This window comes from Amblyomma maculatum, chromosome 1 (assembly GCF_055883805.1).
Source record: "Amblyomma maculatum isolate TAMU_Amacu chromosome 1, ASM5588380v1, whole genome shotgun sequence".
Taxonomy (NCBI): domain Eukaryota; kingdom Metazoa; phylum Arthropoda; class Arachnida; order Ixodida; family Ixodidae; genus Amblyomma; species Amblyomma maculatum.
This window is the reverse complement of record NC_139344.1, coordinates 247,766,433-247,788,297: the sequence shown is the minus strand read 5'-3', so window position 1 is coordinate 247,788,297 and position 21,865 is coordinate 247,766,433. Positions and strand designations below refer to the sequence as shown.

Below are 21,865 nucleotides of genomic sequence, written 5' to 3'. Positions count from 1 at the left end.
AAGCTGATTTATTTGAAGAAATCCATTATTTTCTTCTGCCGCGTGCAGCAAACACGACCGCGCACTACATTACACCACTACAGCACATACACCTTCCGCTTTCTGGAACACCTCATCGCGTGCGTGATTGCACCGAGCGATGAAAGTACAAACTTTGTCCATGTGCAAAAAAAAAAAAACATTGGAGTTTTTTATGACCCCATCTTCAATGCTTCCTGAGCTTTGAAAATCTTGTCTCGGTCTTACATAATGATCGCGGCAGTCGATGGGGCAATGCTAGCTGTCTGTAGAGGCCAAATCGCTTTTTCCCTGCGTCGATTTCTTGCAGTGAAAGCAGCTGCGTTCATATCTTCTTGGCACCTCGCTGGCTAATATCATCGCCAATCTCGCACAAACTTTGCAATGAGATAATCAGCGGCAAAAAAATATATATATACCGTCCCGCACGCGCGAACGCATGAACGACCGAGTCGCGTACGGCACACAACACAGGAAGAAAAAAAACGCAGGCAGCTAGGCCTGCTGGCTACTGCGTAATAAACCATAGCTTCATGGTGGCGCTAGGAGCTGGTCCTTGATGCCCTGATGATGATAGCTACAGCCCACGGACCATACACACAGAAACGGCGGTTTCTGTTTCGTTTCACGCGAGAGTTGCAAGCTGCGGTGCTGTTAATTTTAGCCAAATTCGTAATACTGATGTTCCAAAATTATAGAACAAGAAATAAAATACGTTCGTTATTCTGAAATATATGCTATTTTGAAATTCGTAATTCTGAAATAGTTTTACATTGAAAACATGGCAAATCTGCCGGGGATTCTTAAAAAATTCGTTAATTTGAAAAGTTCGTTAATGTGGTGTTCGTAGTAACGAGATTTCACTGTAGTAGTAATCATCATCAGCAGCAGCCAGACTATACCCACTGCAGGGCGAAGGCCTCTCCCATATTTCTCCAATGAGCCCAGTCCTGTACTAGCTGCATCCACTTGACCCCTGCGAACTTCTTAAACTCATCCGCCCACCTAATTTTCTACCGCCCCCTGCTACGCTTTCCTTTCCTTGGAATCCAATTTGTTACCCTAAGCGACCATCAGCTTTCCTCTCTTCGCACTGCATGTCCTGCCCATGCCCATTTCTTCTTGATTTTCACTGAAATGTCATTAACTTGAGTTATTTCTTGGACTCACTCTGCACGCTTCCTATCTCTTAAGGTTACACCGACCAGTAGTAAGACTTTATTGAAGCGCAACGCTTAGGCGCCTAATACATCGATGGCCTGTTGAATGAGCAGGCACTGTTCTTCACCCTCAGCACCAAGCCTGTCCAGCCAGGTCCAGATAGTATCGGGGGGGGGGGACTGAAACCCGATTGCAATGCAACCGGGCAGGAAAATAGACAGTGGGAAAGTTTGGCATAAGGGACAGGACAGTTGGGACATGGAGGGTCACGGCGGAATTTGTACAGATATAGCCGTGCAGGGGTTATGGGTGTATTCAGCTGTATCTGCTGAAGGATGTGAGCCTTCCGTACGGAGATATTAGGATGAGGGTTGGGGTAGAGCTTTGCAGTCTAGGCGGGCAGCACTGTAATATTCTCTGATGGTGGTGCGAAGAGACAGTCTCTACCTGCCCTGCAAGGACCTAGGCCAGGGGATGAACGGTGCCCGGTTACAAGTTTTACGGGCAAGCTGGTTAGCCAACTCATTGCCGTCAATCCCCGAGTGTCCAGGTATTCATCGGAGGAAGACGGGGCAGGGCTGCAGCGAAACAAGTGCAGCATTGAGCTCCATTAATAGATGAGATGTGAGGTTTTTAGATTGAATGGCACGGATAGCCGCCTGGGAATCAGTGTAGGTAACATACTGAGGCACAGGTGGGAGAGAATGGAAACCGAATTGCATGAATGATGGAGAGGGCCTCAACGAGATAATATCCAGAGTGTGAGTGACAGGGATAGATAGAAGATGAAAGAGGACCTGGCTTCCGGACCCGCGAGGAGAAACATAAGAGGCTTCGTGTACGTGACTCCATGGGTATTGAAGGGTGGACTATGATGAGAGGCAGCAGCATGTCGGTGGCCAGCTTGCTGGACCGGTTTCCATTTCATTCTCAGCTTTATTCTCTTGGTAGTACTGAATTTTGGTTGCTGCCTCAGGCTTTTTGATGAATCATTTATAGATCGTTAGGATTTGTAGGGCACAGTGGGGACAGTGTTACTTGCACGCATTATCTAAGATGGCCACGTCCGTTTCCCACGTGGTCCCACATCACTGCAACCAGGCTCAGGCGGCTGGGCCTGGCGGTGATCAGACAGACAGAATTTTATTGTCCTCTCTTAATTTACAGTCAAATTTTTAGGGCACAGTGGGGACAGTGTTACTTGCACGCATTATCTAAGATGGCCACGTCCGTCTCCCACGTGGTCCCACATCACTGCAACCAGGCTCAGGCGGCTGGGCCTGGCGGTGATCAGACAGACAGAATTTTATTGTCCTCTCTTAATTTACAGTCAAATTTTAAAAATGCTTGTGCATTGAAAACCCAGTTGGCATGAAGTCTTTGAATTGGTGCTTGTAAATAGGCAGTGAACAAACCCTGAGAAATGCATGTCCAGTAAAGCATGAAGCAGATTCACCACACGCATGGAAAACAGTATGAAACAGAAATCCCCCAGTGGCCTCAGCGAAATTCCAGCAATATCTAACCAAGATGGAGTGGCAGGTTGGCTACTAATTATCTCCAAGGCTTTCAAAGAGAGGGGCAAGAGTTAACATAATGCTAATGGTATAGGGAGCTGGTCCTCAGTGAAGTACAAAGCCTTCTTTACACTGCTCACAGCTGGTCTCACCACAGCAAAAAGGATTTAGGGGTAGGTGGATCAACTGTCATTTCAAAGATATCTTGTAGACAGATTTGACCCAAAACGGCTTTTTAATAGAGAAAACAGTGCTTACGTTTAATACCCTCTCTCCACACTCCTCGCACTATGGATTGCAGCAGTTTCGGGAAAAGCAAATTGATCACCTAAACCTCATTGCTTGCTAGTAATAACAGCACTTGGGGCCTAATAAAACAACATATCTTTGGGCTTACAGTGAATTATTTAGGCTATGGTTTTTGTTATAGGATGTAAAAACACACAAAATAATAACGGACCTTTCCCGACCCACTTGTTCCATTAAGGAACAAGAACTGTGTTATCAGAGCATTCACAACTACGCCTTGTCAGCAGCTTGCACTGTGGTATACGGATGATACCCGAGCTCAGTCTCTCATCTTTCGTCAAGAGGTGCATCCGAAACGTTTTTTTATGCATTCCAATTCATGTCTTAATCGATTAGCTCTACAGCTTCTGCACTGAAAAATATGTCTTCTCATGGCTTGTAGTCCCCTTTAGCAGTTTGTTCGAGATTTACTATTCCATTTCATCATTTTCCAGAGAGCAGGGTATTATGCTGCTACAGCTGCTTGAGATTGTAAAACCATCCTGCATTCTTTCAGGCTCACATTGCTGACATTCGTGTTAAAGGGCCCCTGAAACGGTACTTTCTCCAATATTCTAGTGGAAGAAATCCATAGAGGTTGTCTTTATGAGTATTCGAGTGAAATTTGAAATCTTTGCATGCAGCCAAGAATTTACAAGTAATTTTTAAAAAGTGCTCCTGGCTACCGCTCGCAGCCGATTAAGGCGACACGTTTCCCCCGCGCACACCTCCCATAGGATGCAAACCTCCCATGTAACGTCGTTGGGGTTTGCTGGGTACGCCCACTCATTGGACGCTCCCGAGTGGCATGAGTGGAACGAAGGGGCTGCCTTTCTTTTATATCTTTCAAACTTTTTCAGGAGCCAACTTAAACTGGCAGTTTCAACGTAGTTTAAGTCAAGGTGTAACTGCTAATACTATTTCTCCTAAGGTTGTCCACTGGTACAGTCCATAAAATGGACAGTGGACAGTTGGTTTAGACATTTTAGTATATATACTTGTGTTTATTGCTGAAAAGCTGATAGGTATTTTTTTTAGTGCTGGGCATTTGGTTTGTACTAATGTGTTGAATTTATTACTACCTTGTGGATGACCTCAGTTGGGTATGGGGCAAGAGAAGATAAAGTGTCTAAAGCATTGGACGCAAGAAGAGTGACTATTATGAGGGGTTTTTTTTTTTTTGGAAAAGAAGCAAGAGATAAAACGTCTGCTCTATTAAAGGCACATAATCGAGTTCGGCATTTACGAATGAACGCACTCTATCGTTTCAAATGAGCCACGGTCGTCACAGTGAACAGAGAATGCGTCTAAAAGTATGTTTTGGTGAAGGGCCTGATAAGACTACTCCCAGAGGTATAGCAATCAAGATCTACCTTGTAGCAATGTGTATTCGAATATAGGACACCCCGAACGTTCACATGCTCTAGGATGGAAAAAAGTATTTGGTGTACGACTTGATCAAATGACTTTTCGAAGCCCACTTGCAGCATTGCCACCACTGTGCATACCTGGCAGCTAGCGTTTACGGAAGAAAAGCGGGTGCATTGTCTCCAGAGGCCAGACTACAGGCACACGGCCAAGGATCTGCAAGGATTGCCTGTAGAAAGCAGGGGATAAACTGAAGACATTGTTTTTATAAAGAATTAGCAGTACAGTCAAATCTCATTATAATGAATCACGCGGAACCGCAAAAAATTGTTAGATTTGAAATACTGTTGTAATGAAAAATCTGCGGTTAAAAGCCAGTGGTCAAACCTGGGCATGAAAATGACATACCTTGGCAATATGCACATGTGTAGACAAGCAAAATCTCAAATGCAAATGTTGCACAAACTTCAAAGCTGATTTATTTGAAGAAATGAGCTATTTTCTTCTGCCGCGTGCATCAAACACGACCACACACTACACTGCACCACTACAGCACACACACCATCCACTTTGCGCAGCACTTCATTGGGTATGTGATTGCACCGATCAATAAAAGTACGGGCTTTGTCCTTGCTCAAAAAAACACATCAGAGTTCGATATGACCTTATCTTCAGTGCTTACTGAAGTTTTAAAATCTTGTCTCGACCTTTCAAAATGATCGCGGCGGTCAATGTGGCAATGCTAGCTGCCTGCAGAGGCCGATTTGCTTTTTTACAGCGCTGATCACTTGCAGTGAAAGATGCTTTCCAATCTTTTTGGCGCCTTCGCTGGCTGCAATCATCGTCAGATCAGATCTTGCACAAACTTTGTAGTAACATAATCCGCAGCAAAAAGAAAAAAAACCTTCCCATACGCACGAATGCGCGAACGATTGACCAGCGAACGACACGCAACAAAGAAAAAAAAAAAAGGCAGACAGCTAGGCCGGCTGCTACTGCATAATAAACCACAGCTTTGTGGTGGCGCTGGGAGCTGGCACTAGGAGCGGGCACTGGGAGCTGGCACTAGGTAGGCTGATGATGATAGCTGCAGCCCACAGACCATACACACCGAAACGGGGGTTTCCATTTCACGCGAGAGTTGCAAGCTGTGGTGTTGTAAATTTTAGCCAAATTCGTAATACTGGTGCTCCTAGACAATAGAAGGAAAATAAAATAAGTTATTCTGAAATATGCACTATATTGAAATTCAAAATTCTGAAACATTTTTACATTGAAAACTTAGGAAAACTGTTAAAGATTTAAAAAAGAAAAAAAAAAAAAGAGTAAATAGAAATGAAGCAGCCAAAGGCAGTATTGTTTCTCCACAAAATTTATGCTAAGGGAATAATTACTCATTAGCATCCACTCAAGCACAGCCACCCGGCTACAAAGAAAAGCTTTCCACAAAAATTTTATAGTTGGAAGAGAAATAATATGACCTCGTCTGGAGTTCGAACCTGGGAGCACTACCTCACTGGGCCAGTCGCATTGGACATAGAATCAGCGTTATACTGAATGGGCCTCTATATACTCATACAGCGTAATATTTGTTAACTGAATTTCTGGTAAGTTGAACAGTTACACAAGATCCTTTCGTGTTTCCCTTGCCTTAAGGGAGTTTACTGTGGAGGTGCTGGAAAGCAGATGACACGGGATGAACAGAAAAATAAACACTGCTCAGGATTTCTTTCCTTTCTATACTGTGTCTCACTAGCTGTTTGCAGCGCTGTGGAAGGTAGAGTCTGAAGGTACATTCTTCAATCAAAAACACTGCTGTTGAAAACATAGCTCAGGTCGGTAAATACACTGAGCGTTCCAGTCACTGCTGAAATCAACAGCCAAAGCCCACACAGGCAAAGCTCTGCGGAGGGCTGCTGTAAGGTAGTGATGCACTGCCATTTGTCAACGGGTCATTGACCGAGTTGGTTGTATTGCCTGCAGGCCATCTGTTGAACACTAGTATACACCTTTTATTGCATAGGTGTAGTGACCTGTCAAAGTAACTGGGTTGGCCTAGCACATAGGAAGACTGTTATGTAGTGCCCCCCATCCTTATTGATATTAAAGCCCCTCAATAAACTAAAAGTAGCGCCAACATGTGATGTTTGCCGCCCGCCTCCTCTCCTGCGCTCTCCTTCGTCGTTCGACCCTCTCATTGGCCGAGCGTCGTCACGTGCGCGCGCGCGCTTTTTTTTTTGCTGGGCGTGCAGCTTCCTCCTTTCCAGCGGGGCGGGCGGCGCGCGCGCGGCACATATCGCCGTGTGTTTTGCTGCCACGCGGACTGCTACTAAATCGTTCCCGCTGGCTATTTAATTTTTTTTTTTCAAGCATGTTGCGCTCTTTGGCCGGCGGCTGATAGAAGCACGGTGGTGAAGGCGAGTTCAACCAACGCAGACATCGCGTACAAATGGTGTCACGCACTGACAGTTGAAAACGGAACCGTTTCAGCGCAAAATATATAAAAAAAAAAGCTGCTACCACGCTTCTCAAGTTTCGCGATAGCTTACAATTCAGTCCAACCTGCAAAGAAACCATACAGACTGCAGCTTCCGCAGCCTAGTTAATTTTTTTTTCAAGCATGTTGCGCACTTTTGTCAACGGCTGACGGACTCAAGGAGGTGAAGGCGAGTTAAATCGACGCCAAAATCGTGTACGTATGGTGACACACCATGGCAGCTGAACACGGCACCGTCTCAACGCCAAATATAAAAAAATATAACTGCTACCTCCCTCCCCAAGTTTACCGGTAGCTCACAAGTCAGTCAAAGCTGCAAAGACTCCACACAGACTGCAGCTTCCGCCGCCTATAGTTAATTTGATCTGCAGCTGAAGTTGAAAATACATGGAAGACAGCTGCTGCCACACTTCTCAAGTTTACCAGCAGCTCGCAATCCAGTCAACACTGCGAAGAAACCATACACAGACTGTTCCAAAATTGTTCCTGTCCGCCGCCTAGTTACAAATTTTATAAAGCATGCCGCTGAGTGGCCAAATGTGACGAACTACGGACACACGGAGATGACGGCGAGTTGAACCAACGCCTAAATCGCGTATATGTGGTGTATGACACTCACAGCTGAAACTATTCTGGCGGGAAATCCCTGTCAACATTCCGTAATTATGTTTCAGTAGTGAGTAATATTTTAACCTGAACACATTGCGACAAAATGCAAGGCTCTGGTGAGACCTGGCGCACGGCCGCCTCGATCGGCGCGCGCGCGGCGCTGATCGAGACGGCTGTGAAGGGCTCCTGCTCCGGAGAGCGCGCGCTAGTCGCGCACCCCGTAGGTGGAGCCACGGTCGAAATGCGAGAGGAGGAGCGGCGCCGCCGGAGGAGGAGAGAGGAGATGGCGCTACTTTTAGTTTATTGAGGGGCTTTAATTGATATGGGTCAATCGTAGCTTCGACCGTGCTGCAAACAGCTCAAAATTTTGTAGACGTTTATTGGGCATGAGATTATGAATTTGATTAATATGTCAAGTGTTGGGCTAATGTTGCATGATGTTGTAGTTTTTTTCCGTTGCTCGAGCAGTATAATGCAACTACTATGTTCTATTTTGGCACTTGATGGAATTCAAAATTATTTTACTTAGAACACAGCACAGGTCACAGCATGTTAAACTGTGACCTAGCATGCAGGAATAAAAGTTCCTTGTGAACTGCAGGGGAGTGTGGCAGCAGCAGCAGTTTGCGGTCGAGCAGCAGCAGCAACCAGGGGGAGTCCAGTGGTCGGCGTGAGGAAGTGCGGCCACATCACTGGCAGAGTGGTCCTGTGGACCGCTGGAGTGTGTCCCAAGTAGGCCAGTGGCTGGTGGTGCTGGGCCTGGAGGCGCACGTGGCCACCTTTGCTGCCCAGGGCGTCGGCGGTGAGACTCTGCTTCAGCTGGACAGTGCTCGGCTCAAGGTATGTTGGGTATGGGTGGTGCACAACATGACGACACTGACACGACCAAAAACCAGATGTCTTCTCAATGTGACAGGCCTTGAGGCACTGACAAAGCCAGTCTGCTGACTGTCGGCGGCCGAGCAAAAACATTCTTGAAACGCAAAGCTGACTCTACACCACGTCGACGACGTATACCTTTCAGCTTTAATATGTATAAAAAAATATAATTGATGCACAATCCCTGACTTACATGTGAGCACGAGCCGCTAAAATACGTAGGGCCGCCGAATACGTGCGGGATGTCTGCGGCAGCATTTTCTACTCGGGGCGAGTAAACTGTAGGTTTGCATTACACTTCAAAGGAGCAACCAATGTGAGCTACCTTTCTGCATTTCCGAAGTGCACAGAACAGTGCAAAATGAACTAAGTAGGTGCTAAAGAATTGACGAAGAAGCGATTATTTTTCTGCCGAGAATAGCCGATCCTCCTGCACTTCGATTGGAGTATGTTTACAGTCATAATATCTAGTCACTGCGGAATTATATGCGTCGCTACTTCAGAAGCCATCCTCAGTGCTACGTTACACATCACACATACACATCAGGGACATGCACTAGGGAGCAGTTTTTGTCTCTTATATGAGAGGTCCCTTATAAGCAGGGTATCACATTTATATTTCCTAACCGGACCTAATTTTGACGTTGGCATCATAAGGGTGATACGCAAAACAGAAGGCTATATCCTGTCGCAAAAATCGTTATTGTAGCTTTCATTTACATATTGCATTTTCTTGGTGAACCACCACACACTGACCACACCTCACAACTTTCTTACATTTATTTACTACTGAAATATTTGTAAATCTTGGTCTGCTTCATGGTTGCTTTGATGCTGTTCTGCACAGCCTCTTCCAGCTTGAAAATCAGGCCAACAGCCTCACGGTCGCTGGGCCAAAGCTGCATATGTTGGCAAACTACGTTTGCAGCAATTGCAAAGTGCAATCCCAATGTGACGTGGCATGGCAACTAGCGATTCACAACGAAATTATGTGTCTAGTAACGCTACAAGAACTCAAGTAAAAAAAGAAGTAAAAATGTGATCTGAATAACAAACATATTTGATTCATATTCAAAATTGCAATTTCATAGCCTTCATCTTAACCAAGATTGAAGAAATGGTTGTGATAGTGGTACACCCTAGGTGCAGATGAAACTGGAAATATAAAGATAGTTAAAGGTCTCTGAGTCTAGTGATGGTAGTAGTACAAAACGGTGATGGTGGTTGACCCCAGTGTAGTCTCATAGGCCACAGCAGTACTAGTGTGTGCAACTTGTGGACAGTCTGTTATGCTAGCTGACATATAGAAGGCCGTTTGGAGTTTTCATGAATTACAAAATGTCATGACTGAGCAGTTCATTTAAGGGGGGACACTGGTCTTAAATCCATTTTCTTTAATTTTTGAACTAAAGTGATGAAACTTGGCACACGTGTGCAGTTCCTGGTGCTGATTCCAAAAATATACCGTATTTACTCGCATAATGCTCGCACCCCCCACATTGCCTATCGAAAATTGGAATTTTTTTTTTTCCTCGCATAATCATCGCATCCCCAACATCACTGCCGCGAGAGTCGACATGTTGCACCGCGGCAGTCGACTACGCGTAGCGAGCGCCATCTTTCTAGTGCTACTGAAACTAGCTGGCCCCGTTAGGTGCGTGCGCTACCAGGAGGCGCTACCCGACCCAACCGACGATCATCATCACCAGCTCCGACCACTCCGAGCGCCTCGAGAAGGAAACGTCAAGGTGTTTCGTCAGTTTTGTTCCGCTGGTACCGCCGCACGTTCTCCCGAGTTCCGCGCATAGTTCTGCCATTTTGCGAAGACTTTCGTAGGCCTCGCTCAGTGCGTGCTACTTTTGTCACCGTGCTCTCGGTGCCGCTTCGCCATGGAGCGATACGCAAGCTACACCGCTGCCTTTAAGCTAAAAGCTGTCGAGTACGCTTTGGAGCACGGCAACCGCGCTGCCAGCAGACACTTCGGAGTCAACGAGTTTTGTGTCCGCTACTGGAGACGGCAGCACGACAAGCTCAAGGCAACCAGCAAGACTCGGCGTGCCTTCCGTGGTCCGAAGACGGGAAAGTTTCCTGGGGTTGAAACTGCACTCCTGGACTACATTAAGGCTCTACGGGCGGATGGTTGCGCCGTGTCAATAGAGCTGATGCGGAACCAGGCGCGCGTAATTGCAAGGAAAGAAGGCATCTCGGCGCAAGATTTCCGGGCAAGTAACGGGTGGGCCACGCGGTTCATGCGGCGCAATGGACTTTCGCTCAGGAGGCGGACGACGCTTTGCCAGCGGCTACCTGCAGCCTATGAAGACAAGATTGTGGACTTCCATCGCTTCGTGATACGAATTCGGCAGGAAATAAACTTCTTGCTCTCCCAGATCGGAAACGCGGACCAAACGCCCCTCAATTTTGATATGCCGAGCAGCACTACAGTGGAGCAGACAAGTGCGCGGTTTGTGCACATAAGGACGACTGGTGCCGAAAAACATTGATGCACGGTCATGCTAGGCGTGACTGCGGACGGGCGGAAGCTGCCACTATATGTGATTTTTAAGCGGAAAACCCTGCCAAAAGGAAAGCTGCCCTCCGGAATACACGTGCGGGTGCAAGAGAAAGGTTGGATGACGGCAGAATTGATGATCGACTGGTTGAAGACGGTGTGGGCACGGCGACCGGGAGCACTTCTTTGTCCGTCGCTTCTCGTTCTTGATAGCTTCCGCGGTCACCTCATGGACTCTGTTCGCGCGAAGTTGACGGAATTGCGTACGGACATCGCAGTAATACCAGGTGGCCTCACATCGATGCTGCAGCCTCTGGACGTGTCTTTGAACAAGCCGTTCAAAGATAACATTCGGAGGCTGTATGCAGAATGGATGGCTGAAGGCCAACACGCTCTTACGCCGGGTGGCAAGATAAAGAGGCCATCTGTGGAGCTGCTGTGCAGCTGGGTAGCAGATGCATGGAGCATGATTGGCGCTGACGTGGTCGTGAAGAGTTTCAAGAAAACTGGCATTTCCAACGCCCTGGACGCGACAGAAGACCACTTGGTGTGGGACGAAGATGAAGAGGGTGAAGCTGAGGAAGCCGACGAAGCAGCGACCAGCGATAGCGATGGCAATGTCGACGTGGACTCCGCGGACTCTGAGTGATGGTGATGTTGCGGGCGGCCAGCCTTCGCAAATAAAGTGTTTCTGCAGCTAGTGTTTGTCGTTTCTGTGGTTTTATTACAAACGTAAGTCCTGCTTGCAATTGAAGTTTTGGTTAAATTTACAATAGCTGGCTTGAGAACCCCGGTTCACAGCCTGTTTACATTTGCTTTCAGCACTCCAAAGCATTGTTCAAAAATTTTCCCCGCGTAATTATCGCACCCCCTAACTTCGCACCGATTTTCTGCGAAAAAAAGTGCGAGGATTATGCGAGTAAATACGGTAATTAGTTTTTCTCTGAACCAATTAGGCATTGAGATAATTAAGAACAATGGTGCACTTGCTGTGAAAACAATAGGAAAAAAACCACTTCACAAAAACTTCTTATTAGCATATAGCTATATACTAGAATGAATAAGGAACACAATGTTGCAAGCAGATTTTTGATTTAATGATTATTTTTCATTTTATTGCAAATTGAAGTTTAGTAGTCATAACATGGAAACACAGTGGTCACAAAAAGTGCCATTTTAAAAAATTTTAAAGCAATAATTAAGAAATCTGCTTGCAACATTGTGTGCTCCACATATTTGGCTTAATGCTGAAACAAAAATCATTGCTGTATCTGCAATGGGTGTTGAGATATCGCATTCACCAACTTGACAGGAGACCAAAATTCACATCTTGAGAAAATGAGAAAAACAAACGGAAGTCATTTTTAATCACTAAAAGTAAAAAATATGTACATGTCAACTACCAGACATTGTTAATATGCCCCAGGGGCACAGTCATTTTGAGCACTACCACCTTTGTGGCGCTTTTTCAGAGCACGCTGCAAATTTTCTGCCGATGCGCGCTTGCTTGTAGATGCAACGGACCGAAGCTTGTCCTTTTCTACCATACGCCGCACACTTCTCTGGCCAGGATTCAAACACAGCTCGTTCAAAATTCCTACCGAGGTCCTTTGGTACCCTATATTAAACTTCAAGACTGCTTCTGCAACTGCGGCCTCAACACTGAAGAGGGATGCGTGCCTTTCTTTTGGTGCCAGTGCCCATATGAGAGAGTGCAGGCTCTCATTATTATTTTGGGTTTTTCCCCTTGCACATCGCTCAAGGAGCTTCTTGTCAGAGAGGCGCTCATAAATTGGTCGCAATGCCTTGCATACATGACTAGGAAGGCTGTAGCGGTGCCTTGGGGCTGGCTCTCCTTTGGCACTGGCAGCATTTTGCCGGCACCAGGAACTTGAACCTGTTGGGCAAAGGCTGTGATCCGACTCCTGATCATTTGATGTCACATGATAATAGGTAGCCATCACCGCTTTTGCCATTTCTTCTATGTTGCCACTGTGGGACTTGAGTGCCCAGCCATAGTAAGAACTTAGCTTGTTGACTAGAGCACCAGTTAGTCTGCCTTTACCACCAAGTGGTTCCGAGCCTGACCCTTTTTGTTTTGACAGCAGATTGCGGAGAGCTGTCCCCATCCGCTTTTGAACATGGTTAATGCAATCTTCTTTGGTGACCTCAACGTAGCCATACACTTGGTCATCTTTCAGGGCGAGGAAGGACCGGCTGTCGCCGTCTGACAGCACCGTTGTATATCTGAGGTTGTGCTTCTGGAGCGATCTTCTAAATAGGATTAGGGCTGCTTCTACTTCCATCTCACCAGCCTTTTTATTAGTATTTTTCTGGCAGACGTGGCTTGCTCTCCATTCTTGGTACGTGGGGTCGTCCACTTTCGGTCCCCGCTCACAACCTGCGCAAAAATTGCTCAGGACAACGTAGTCTAGGACAAGCCCCGTAAAAAGCTCGATGACAGTGCCGACTCCGATGTGGGAAGAATGCCCACGAGTCATCCAAGTCCCATCGTAGGACACGGCTACGTTGCCAGGATTGTCAACGTTCAGTTCATCGTACAGCTTCCGGACTGACTCCGCGCATTCAACGGTCACTTTCTCGGCTGCACGCGTCGCGGCAGGCGTCAGCTTTTCTTTTACGTAGCTCTGCCACGTTTTCGTGTGCAGTCCACGATGGGAAATATTCATCGCGGCAAAGATGTCATTGAATGCAGTCCGCCGGTTGCCGGTACTTTGCATCGCGCGCGCAGCCAGAATGTTCACAGCGAAAGGATTTACACTTTGCTTTCCGTCCACACGCGGCGAACTCCACGCCGATGCCTTGTCGCCGCAGTTGACACATGTCAAGAAAAGCTTGACAGCGAGGCCGTATTCGCGATCACCTCGGCCGATTTTAACACTCCCTCCACACGTTTTACACTTTGCACCGTCAAGAAGGCTGTTGATCGACTCGATGCAAATCACGGCGAAGCTCGTCTCATCAAGCGGGCAGATTGCGGCATCGCTGGCGGCAAAGTCTGTCTTACGTTTCGTTGCTGGCGTTGAATCCAACTCCTGCAGTTTGGCGTCGGCTTTTCTCTTTTCACTTGCCAGATCGGAAGGCGTCAGAAGCGTTGTATCGTGACGAACGCGGCTGACGACGTCTGAAGTGTGCTCGCTTGACGGGCCCGCTAGGCCTAGCTGATCCGTAGGTTCGTCGACACGGTCACTGGACGCAGGAATCTGCTCGTTTTCGGCGTCTCGCAACACCAAAGCACCTTTCTTAGCATTGCCGATCGACGACTTTTTCCTTTTTTTGCCGTATTTATGACGCATCGCAAACTTTCTCGTTGGCGTAGACATCGCTGCGAGATCTCCGAGGCGTTCGAGGCTGACAGCACTAGGCAAGATGGCGTCTAAGGGCACGGCTCCGACTGCCCTGACGCGCGCAGCAGACGACGCGAGACGCGAACGGCCAATCACAGGGTCCCTTTTTGTCACATGCACCGAAGCAACGAATAGGAACGTGTGCTGTGGCTTTTTTTCTTTTCTTTGTTTGTATCGAACCAATGAGCGAAACGACGCGCAGGAGCGCAAAATTTGAAGGTGAAAAGCCACTCTTTCGAAAGAGACCAAGATCGCCGTGAGCGCGGCCGTGGAACGGAAGCTATACTTTTTTGAAAATGCGCTATTTTAGTGAAAACATCAGCTTGAAATGAGCCAGCCGACTTGTTATAAATTGATATTACGCCTCAAATATTGACACGAGAGGTGAGAAACTTGGTGGAATCAGAGAATAATAGTTGTAGATTCTAATACTTCAGTTTTCTAAAAATTGATTTTTGGGCGATTTTTTCGCCTTCAAGACCCGTGTCCCCCCTTAAGAGCATGGGTCCTTGCATGTTGTATGCACTTGCATGCTCTATAAATGACTTGCTGTTGCTTTTATGAGGTGAACAAGTCAACCTTTGTGGATTTCAGGAGTTGGGGGTGGTGTCAACGAGTGACCGGTCTTTGCTGAAAAAGAAGATCAAGGAGCTTCGTTCCCAGCTGGACAAGGAGCGCAAGGCCCAAGAGAAGGAATTGCGTGCCCGAGAAAAGCTTCAGCGTAAGGCGGACAAGGCAAAGCGCAAGTGAGGCCCTTTGGCTAAGGGCAGCCATGATGGCCTGACTGTTGTTGCCCCTCTCCTACTTGGAGGCCGATTAATGTGAGCTAGCGTGTGCTCAGTTCATTCCGAACACAACGAACGTCACACTCACAACGTGTATTGGGCAGCCCCAGGAATAACTACCTGATACTAGCATACTCCTCTGGGTAGGAAGTGATGCTGCATTTTGTTTTATACTTTATTTCAAAATGACATGCCCTGAGGCAGTTTTTGCAAAAAGAGATGTTAATGGGAATAATGGCTCATGAGTGTTCCCATTATTGTCTTTGCTTGTTTATGTTTGCTTGCACATATAATGGCTGAATGCTCTATTAGTATGTAAATGCACATGCACACGTATATATTTAACAAACATTCCTTTTACACCAGAGTTTTATGTGACGCCTGTGGGTTGTGACTGAGCCTCTGGCAGCTATTCGAAGTAATCATGTATCGTTGCTGCTGTTTAGGCAGGCATTAGTTGATTTTTGTCCTTTTATTTTGTACGTGTGTGCGTGGCTGCTGATTGTATGTTATTTTAGCCCTTTTAGATATTCAGCATGTCATTTCACAGAGGTTCTCTTTTGTCCCCCATCACTTGCCAAGCTCAGTCCTCAAGATGTCATTGTCGTTGTGGTGCCCTGTACCATTTTGTACATTTCATATAAGTACCTAGTATTTGTTGTGTTCTTGTTGATCTTAGTCATGTAGAGTGTGACTTGAATGTTTTGATTCTTAATAGGCATACGAGAGCAGCCAGTCACACAACAGGCTTTTTCTTCTTGAATCGGTGTCCTCCCAGTTTTACCACATCTGTAATTTGCACTACCTCTCCGTTTCCTTTGCCTGTGCTTTACGATATTTTCCAGTGCCTGACCTATTGTGCTTTGCCGACGTCTTGCATACTGATAAACTCTTGGGAAGCCTGAATTCACAGCTGATGTGTAGGGTGCTGTTCTCTCACTACCAGCCATCTGGTCTTTATTATTATTATTTTTTATTTGGAGGTGCCTCTGTGTATGTGACAGAAATTGGGGCCATTTTATTTAAAGACAGGGTACAATGATTTTGTAGTAGAACATTGCTGTGGTGAGCTCTTTTATAGTGATGACATCATTATTGTACAGTCCCTTGTCTGAAATTCTGGTTTTGTTAACGATTGAGCCCCGTGCATTTGCGTGTTTTACGTGTTTTGCGTGGAGACTGCTAGTACCAAGATAGTTTCCTGCAGAAAGCTGAAAATTTACTGAAACAATATAACGAGCATAGTGCATCATGTACATGTGCACAGTATACAGCTTTCCTAATTTTCTTGTTCAATCTTGAGTTGGTTATTGCTGAAGCTACAAAAAAAAAAAAAATTCTGTGTGTGAATCAGCAGCTTGAGTTTGAACCTTTAATAAGAATTTCCATTCATTCTCTGGACACCTTTCAGGTGATTAACCGCATCATTGAACAGGGAGAGGTGTCAGCTGAAGTTAGTTTGTAGAAACACCTGGAAGTATTTTTCCAGTATTGCTGATGAATGGTTTAAATACCTCCATGTTGTACCGTCATTACACATGGTTGAATGCTATGTTCTTGCACAGACATAATAAGTTATAGGCTTGATACTGCAGCATGGTTCTACTGTACTAATGAGTTGATGCCAGAAAGTTGGCAGAAAGTTTATTTAGAGATTTCCGGATGTTATGATGTATTTTAGCAATGTTGCATTTTGTGAAGTTGTTCCAGGGTGACAGAAGCTGTGTTGCAAGCACAGTCTTCTCTTTCTTGACTAGAGCTGTATCTGATTGCTTCAACTATGATGCAGTGTTCTTGTGTGTAATATTACTGGTGGCTGCTAGGCACTTCTTTTGCTGTGTTTACTGCTTTTCTTGGTAGCTAAGCTGGTTGTGAAACTGATTTAAGGCACTGGGGTTACGACAGGCCTGCCGATGCAGTGAGCTGCACTTAATGGCCTTGCAGACTGAGGAAAAAAAGAGAAAATGTCTACAAGCAGTTTTTATTTATGTCAGTGGGCTTCACTCATGTTTATTACATTTTTTTTTTTTTTTCATCTGTAAACTTGTGGCATTTCTGCATTGCAGACATTAAAAAACGCCATGGGCCGCTCATGCACTGCCTTTTGTATACTATATTGAGCATGTCACATTTGCAGACTGGTAAGCCTCTGCTCATAGCGACATGTGTGCGTGTAAGCCTTATGTGATTGAACTTGGTTTAGCATAATTGAGATAGTATGCCAAGTTTTTCCTACTGAGTTGATACACAATGTTTGAGAGTGAGTGGAAAAAAATTGAGTAAATTCATGCTCATCTCGCGTGGTAAGTGGCAGTGAGTTGCTTTGCAAGGGTGTCCTGAACATGGTTCAATTCAATTGGTGCTGACTTTTGAATGGCGTCTGGTAACAGTGTGCGTAGGTGGGAATTAGTTGATAACCTAGCTTTAGCACAGAACAGCATGCCAAGTGTTGTAGCTGGCAGCAAACATGAAACGAATGACTTGAAAACTGTTTTGTCACGGGTGCTTTTGCATCCATAATGTATCTCGGTAATGTTTCTAAGCATCAGAGAGGTTTGGAATACTGAGCCAAGTTTATAAGTGTGGGAAAATGCAGTGGTGAACCAAACCTGTGAGGCTTGGCTTTGTATCATTTCTGCGCCCCCTTCCCATTTATATATATATATTTTTTTCTTTTTTTTTTTCATCTTTGGATAGGCTCCTGGCATTTCTGACCTTGCTCACTGTTCTTTGACAACTGAACTGCCCCTTTTGTGGTGCACTTTAGACTAATTGCTGTGGGTAACTGGTGATGCAACAGAAAGTTAAGAGAAGCCATTAACAGTTTTGCACTTCTTTTTAAGGAGAACAAAAAAATAATATATATATGTGTGTGTAGAAAAGCTAAAGAAGGTCAGTAGAACAGTTGTGGCTGATAATGCAAGTAATGTATGTGTGGTGGTGTGGTGACGTAACATTCTTATGCTGCACTGGTTGATTAGCTTGCAATAATGAGTTGTTTGAAGACCGAAGAAAAATGCCTTGATGCAATTATTTCACTGGATTGGAAATCTTAGTTGTGCAACACAGTGCTACAGTTGCACCCACAGGCTGGATTACTCGTACAGGTCAGCATATTCTGTGAATGTGAAGTCTTCAAAGAGCCTAGGTAACTGTAGCATATTTTTAGATGTATGCAAGTTCTTGCTAGCTTTCTTTTGCTCAAAACGACTGGAGAGCACATGAACAAATACTGAAACATGACTCCGTTTCTTTTGCCAAGTGGCTCTTCTTGTGCTCCTTATGCAGGTCCTCAACGCTTGCGTGACAATTCTGTTGACATGCTGTGATAGCGTATGACTGTTTTTTTTTTTTTGTTTTTTTTTTTCAAGTACGTATTATACTTAAGATGATGCTTGGACTGGAAAACAGGCTCGTTTTTTACAAACAAGTGCATCTTTGCACATTCATCAGTTGGTGTCGTGTCCGTAGTGTTGTAGTCTAAGATCTGCTCTTTTATTTGAAAACGGGATAAGGCTTAGCTGGAGGGAGTTTGATTGCAGGCTCAGTTTGTGATGTTTTCTGTGGACCTTATCACTCGAAGGCCACAGGTAGAAAAATGGTTTTGTCGCATATGTTCATGCCGCTGAAAATAAAGAACATTAATGTGAACGTAGCTATCGTAGGTATCTTGTTTACACGTGCACATACAAATTTAAGTAGTAGTAGCAGAAGATTCCCATCTGCCTTTGGATTCAAGCGGTGACATCTGTCAGCTCTAGTTCTTTGTGAGGATCCTGGTGCTAGGTTGCTCACAACAATGTGAAAAGAAAAAATCTTAATATATGTGGGCGCCACGTGATGGTATAGGCTGGACACTCCACGGTACTTTGTCTTGAGCAGAGCTCTCCGGTGTTGCCCTGATGGATGAACTTGCATCCCGGATGAATTTTGTATGAAAATTTTTCATTGTCTAGTAAATTATGTAGCTATGGACTCATCGATCTGAGTTTGAACAAATAAATTGTGGTTTTTATGCAGTGATAATACCGTTTTATTTGTGCTTTGTGTGGTTGGGAGGTCAGCTTCCATCACTTGGATGCATGAGGCTTATAGATACACTTTATAAACATAGAAATTCGTGCCATGATTACAAGTGTGATCTGGAGTGTTGAAGTGTTTTCACTGGCAATGAAGGGTTGTTTGTATCTGTCATGCTTGTCCTTTTGCTGCATTCGCATGTGCACTGCTTGTTGCGTAAGCTAGAGGACCCCAGTTGGGAAGGCAGTAAGGTGGTGGCAGTGTTACATTTTAAGCATATTGAATAGATGAAACTTTATGCAAGTTGGAAATGTAGAAAGGCTAGAAAAGCTTATGTACACTGTATGACGCTCGTGCGTGTTGCAAGCATTGTTTATAATGTCTTGCGTTCCAGCAGTTGATGGCAAGTTGTTGCTGTGCTCAAGCATGCACTGGGCTCACCAGTTAGGAAGGGCAGACCTTTTGGTTATGTACCTCCTGCACTTTTCTTTTGTGTGCGACGAAGGCTAATTTTCGCCTACCTTGAGCTGGTCGGGAATTTGGGTTGGAGGCATGGCTTCCCTTTTAATGTGCTTATGATGCTATGCTCGTGCTTGGTTATCTGCAAAAGATCTAGGTGTTTGGCTAGACACTTTGGCTTTTAGCGTATTGTTTAAATGTACAAAAAAATTAGAGGTTTGCAAATATTCAAAATTTCATATAGGAATTGAATATGATTGTTATTTAAATCTTAACCAGTTATTTAAACCTTAAAAGATTCGAAAAAGGGATATTTGAAAATTTTCGAACACAGTGGATTGAACTTTAACTAGGAAATTCATTTTATCAGAAGACCGTCGTACAGATGTGTATGTAAACAAATAATTGAGCATGCCGAGTGTGTCCATACCTATAAGCCCCGTGCAAAGTGACGGGCACGCTGCTGGTGTGCAGAATTGATAAGTAAATCCAGGAGCGGAGCCGGCCGTGTTGTCTGTTAGCCGTTGTTTCTACGTCATTGTGCCATGAATTCGTTTTCCCGCGACGTTTGCATCGTTTCGTAAACAGCATCTATTGGCAATGCATTGTGACACAAACTATGGGGCATCTCCAGCAATAGGTTTTCCTTGGATAAATGTTCGAAAGCTATAAAAAAACGCTCTGGAGGTAGTATTTGCTTGTCCCAGCTCGGCAAGCAATATGACAGAGAGTGTACTGTTTAAGTTCACTTCACGTTAACAAGCCGTTTGGAATTCCATATTCCTGCTCTGGCCTTCCTTGCAGCATTTTCGGCACGTCGTCGCAAATTTTATGACGATCATTACCATTCACATTTAGGTACAGGAAACGTATGTTGGTTATTGCGTAAACCTGTAATAGTTAATTTATTTAGTTATGTATTAAATATTTTTGTTGCGCTTAATTTTTCAAGTTATTCCATTTGTCCTGAGTGCAAGTAAAGACTGATATGATGAGCATTAGGTACAAAATTTAATGAACTATACACGGTGCTCCAAGCTCACATACATGCATTTAATGGCCTGTAAGCAGTGCTTGTTAAGAGCCGCATCTCTAAATATTTTGTTCTTTTACCTGAGCTCATAAGCTTTAACAGGCTTAGAATTTATCGAAGGTTGTAAGTGCTCGCTTATCGTATTTCACCCATTTCCGACTGCACAGGATATGAAACGGGTCATCGCCGCAATCCAGTCCATCGTCACGGAGGATGCCTTAAACAGTGTGGTGCTTATTTAAGCATCCCCCTATTAACATCACAATGCAGTCGCATTGTCGGACCCCATTCGTATTGGGAATTAAGTAGGTTCAGCTTTATTCAGTTTGAACCAGCGAGCCTTCGCAATATATGAGCATGTGTCTGTCTCGCAACACGGAAGTCGTGGGTTGGACTTCCACCCCCACTCAAAGTTGACTCAGTTTTCATTTATGCTTAATTATCTTCTTTTTGAATCAGAACTTCCTTGAAAAATTTGGCACCAATCTGAACATTTCAAACTGCTCCTGAATTTTCCGTCGTAATTTTTTGTTCATAGCCAACCACAGTAATGACGGTGCCGGATTTTCTGCGACGTGCGACCATAAAAGTCCTGCGAATTTGGCCGATGTAGCAATATATAAGAGAACGGTGCTGGCATGATGTAATGGCGGGTGGCGCATAATGTCTCATATATTGGGTCAAGGCGCATTACCATGAGGAGATATGAAGAGAGCTTGCAAAGCAAAGGCGTGGCAAATGAAAAAGAAAACGAAAACAGCAAATATTCTGTTGGAGTAATCGATCAGTAGATGCAGCATACACCCACAGGGCTCAGCATTGCAACTGGTCATTTTGCGCTTGATTGTAGGAGGCACCTGGCGCATGTACGCATTATGTTCTGTCAGATGGCTGCAGCATCATCAACAATGTTTTCACTTCTACACAAAAGGTTACCCTAATTTTGCGCTTCAGGTCACTGTGAAAAAAAAAAGAAAAAAAGAACCAGCAGGAGCTGGAAAAACAAAAATCGCCGCCATGAACGTCGGCAATTCTCGCAGTGACTCGTGAGCAGCGTCCTGGAAGCACTTTTGAAACCGGCCGCTGGGTGGCTTTCAGTGGCGCCCCTGTTAGCAGTGCACGGGGCGTATATTACCAGGTGTTTTAAATTTCAGATATTTCTTTTCAGCGCTTTGAGAGGTACTACAAATACTTCACTGCAGTCTCTGTAGTCTGATTTTATGCCAAGGCAAACATTTAAATTATAGAGTGCAATGAAAAGACTAGTAATGAACTAAAATGAGCATTTTATTTTCAGGTGTAGGGCTCGAAAAAATAGTATTGCAAAATTGAAGGCCACCAAAATATAAGGTGA

At 45.0% G+C, this 21,865-nt stretch overlaps 2 protein-coding genes across 3 annotated transcripts in view; one reads left to right on the top strand and one right to left on the bottom strand.

Annotated features, from left to right (window-relative positions):
• Spn (protein phosphatase 1 regulatory subunit spinophilin) overlaps positions 1-19,025 on the top strand; it is a 77,601-nt gene extending 58,576 nt beyond the window's left edge. For both annotated transcript variants that reach the window (XM_084590796.1, XM_084590797.1), the window contains exons 17-18: positions 8,060-8,298; positions 14,809-19,025. In XM_084590796.1, coding sequence (XP_084446922.1) covers positions 8,060-8,298; positions 14,809-14,964 — 395 coding nt within the window. In that variant the 3' untranslated portion in view covers positions 14,965-19,025. The remainder of the gene's footprint in view (positions 1-8,059; positions 8,299-14,808) is intronic.
• On the bottom strand, positions 12,259-14,395 carry LOC146206169 (uncharacterized). Its single transcript, XM_084587557.1, has one exon. The coding sequence runs from the start codon at positions 14,188-14,190 to the stop codon at positions 12,259-12,261; it is 1,932 nt and encodes a 643-aa protein (XP_084443683.1). The 5' UTR covers positions 14,191-14,395.
• Positions 19,026-21,865: the final 2,840 nt, after the last annotated feature.

What these genes read in the sequence shown, in the direction of transcription:
- LOC146206169 (XM_084587557.1), bottom strand. Translation starts at nt 14,190, where the DNA reads ATGTCTACGCCAACGAGAAAGTTTGCGATGCGTCATAAATACGGCAAA.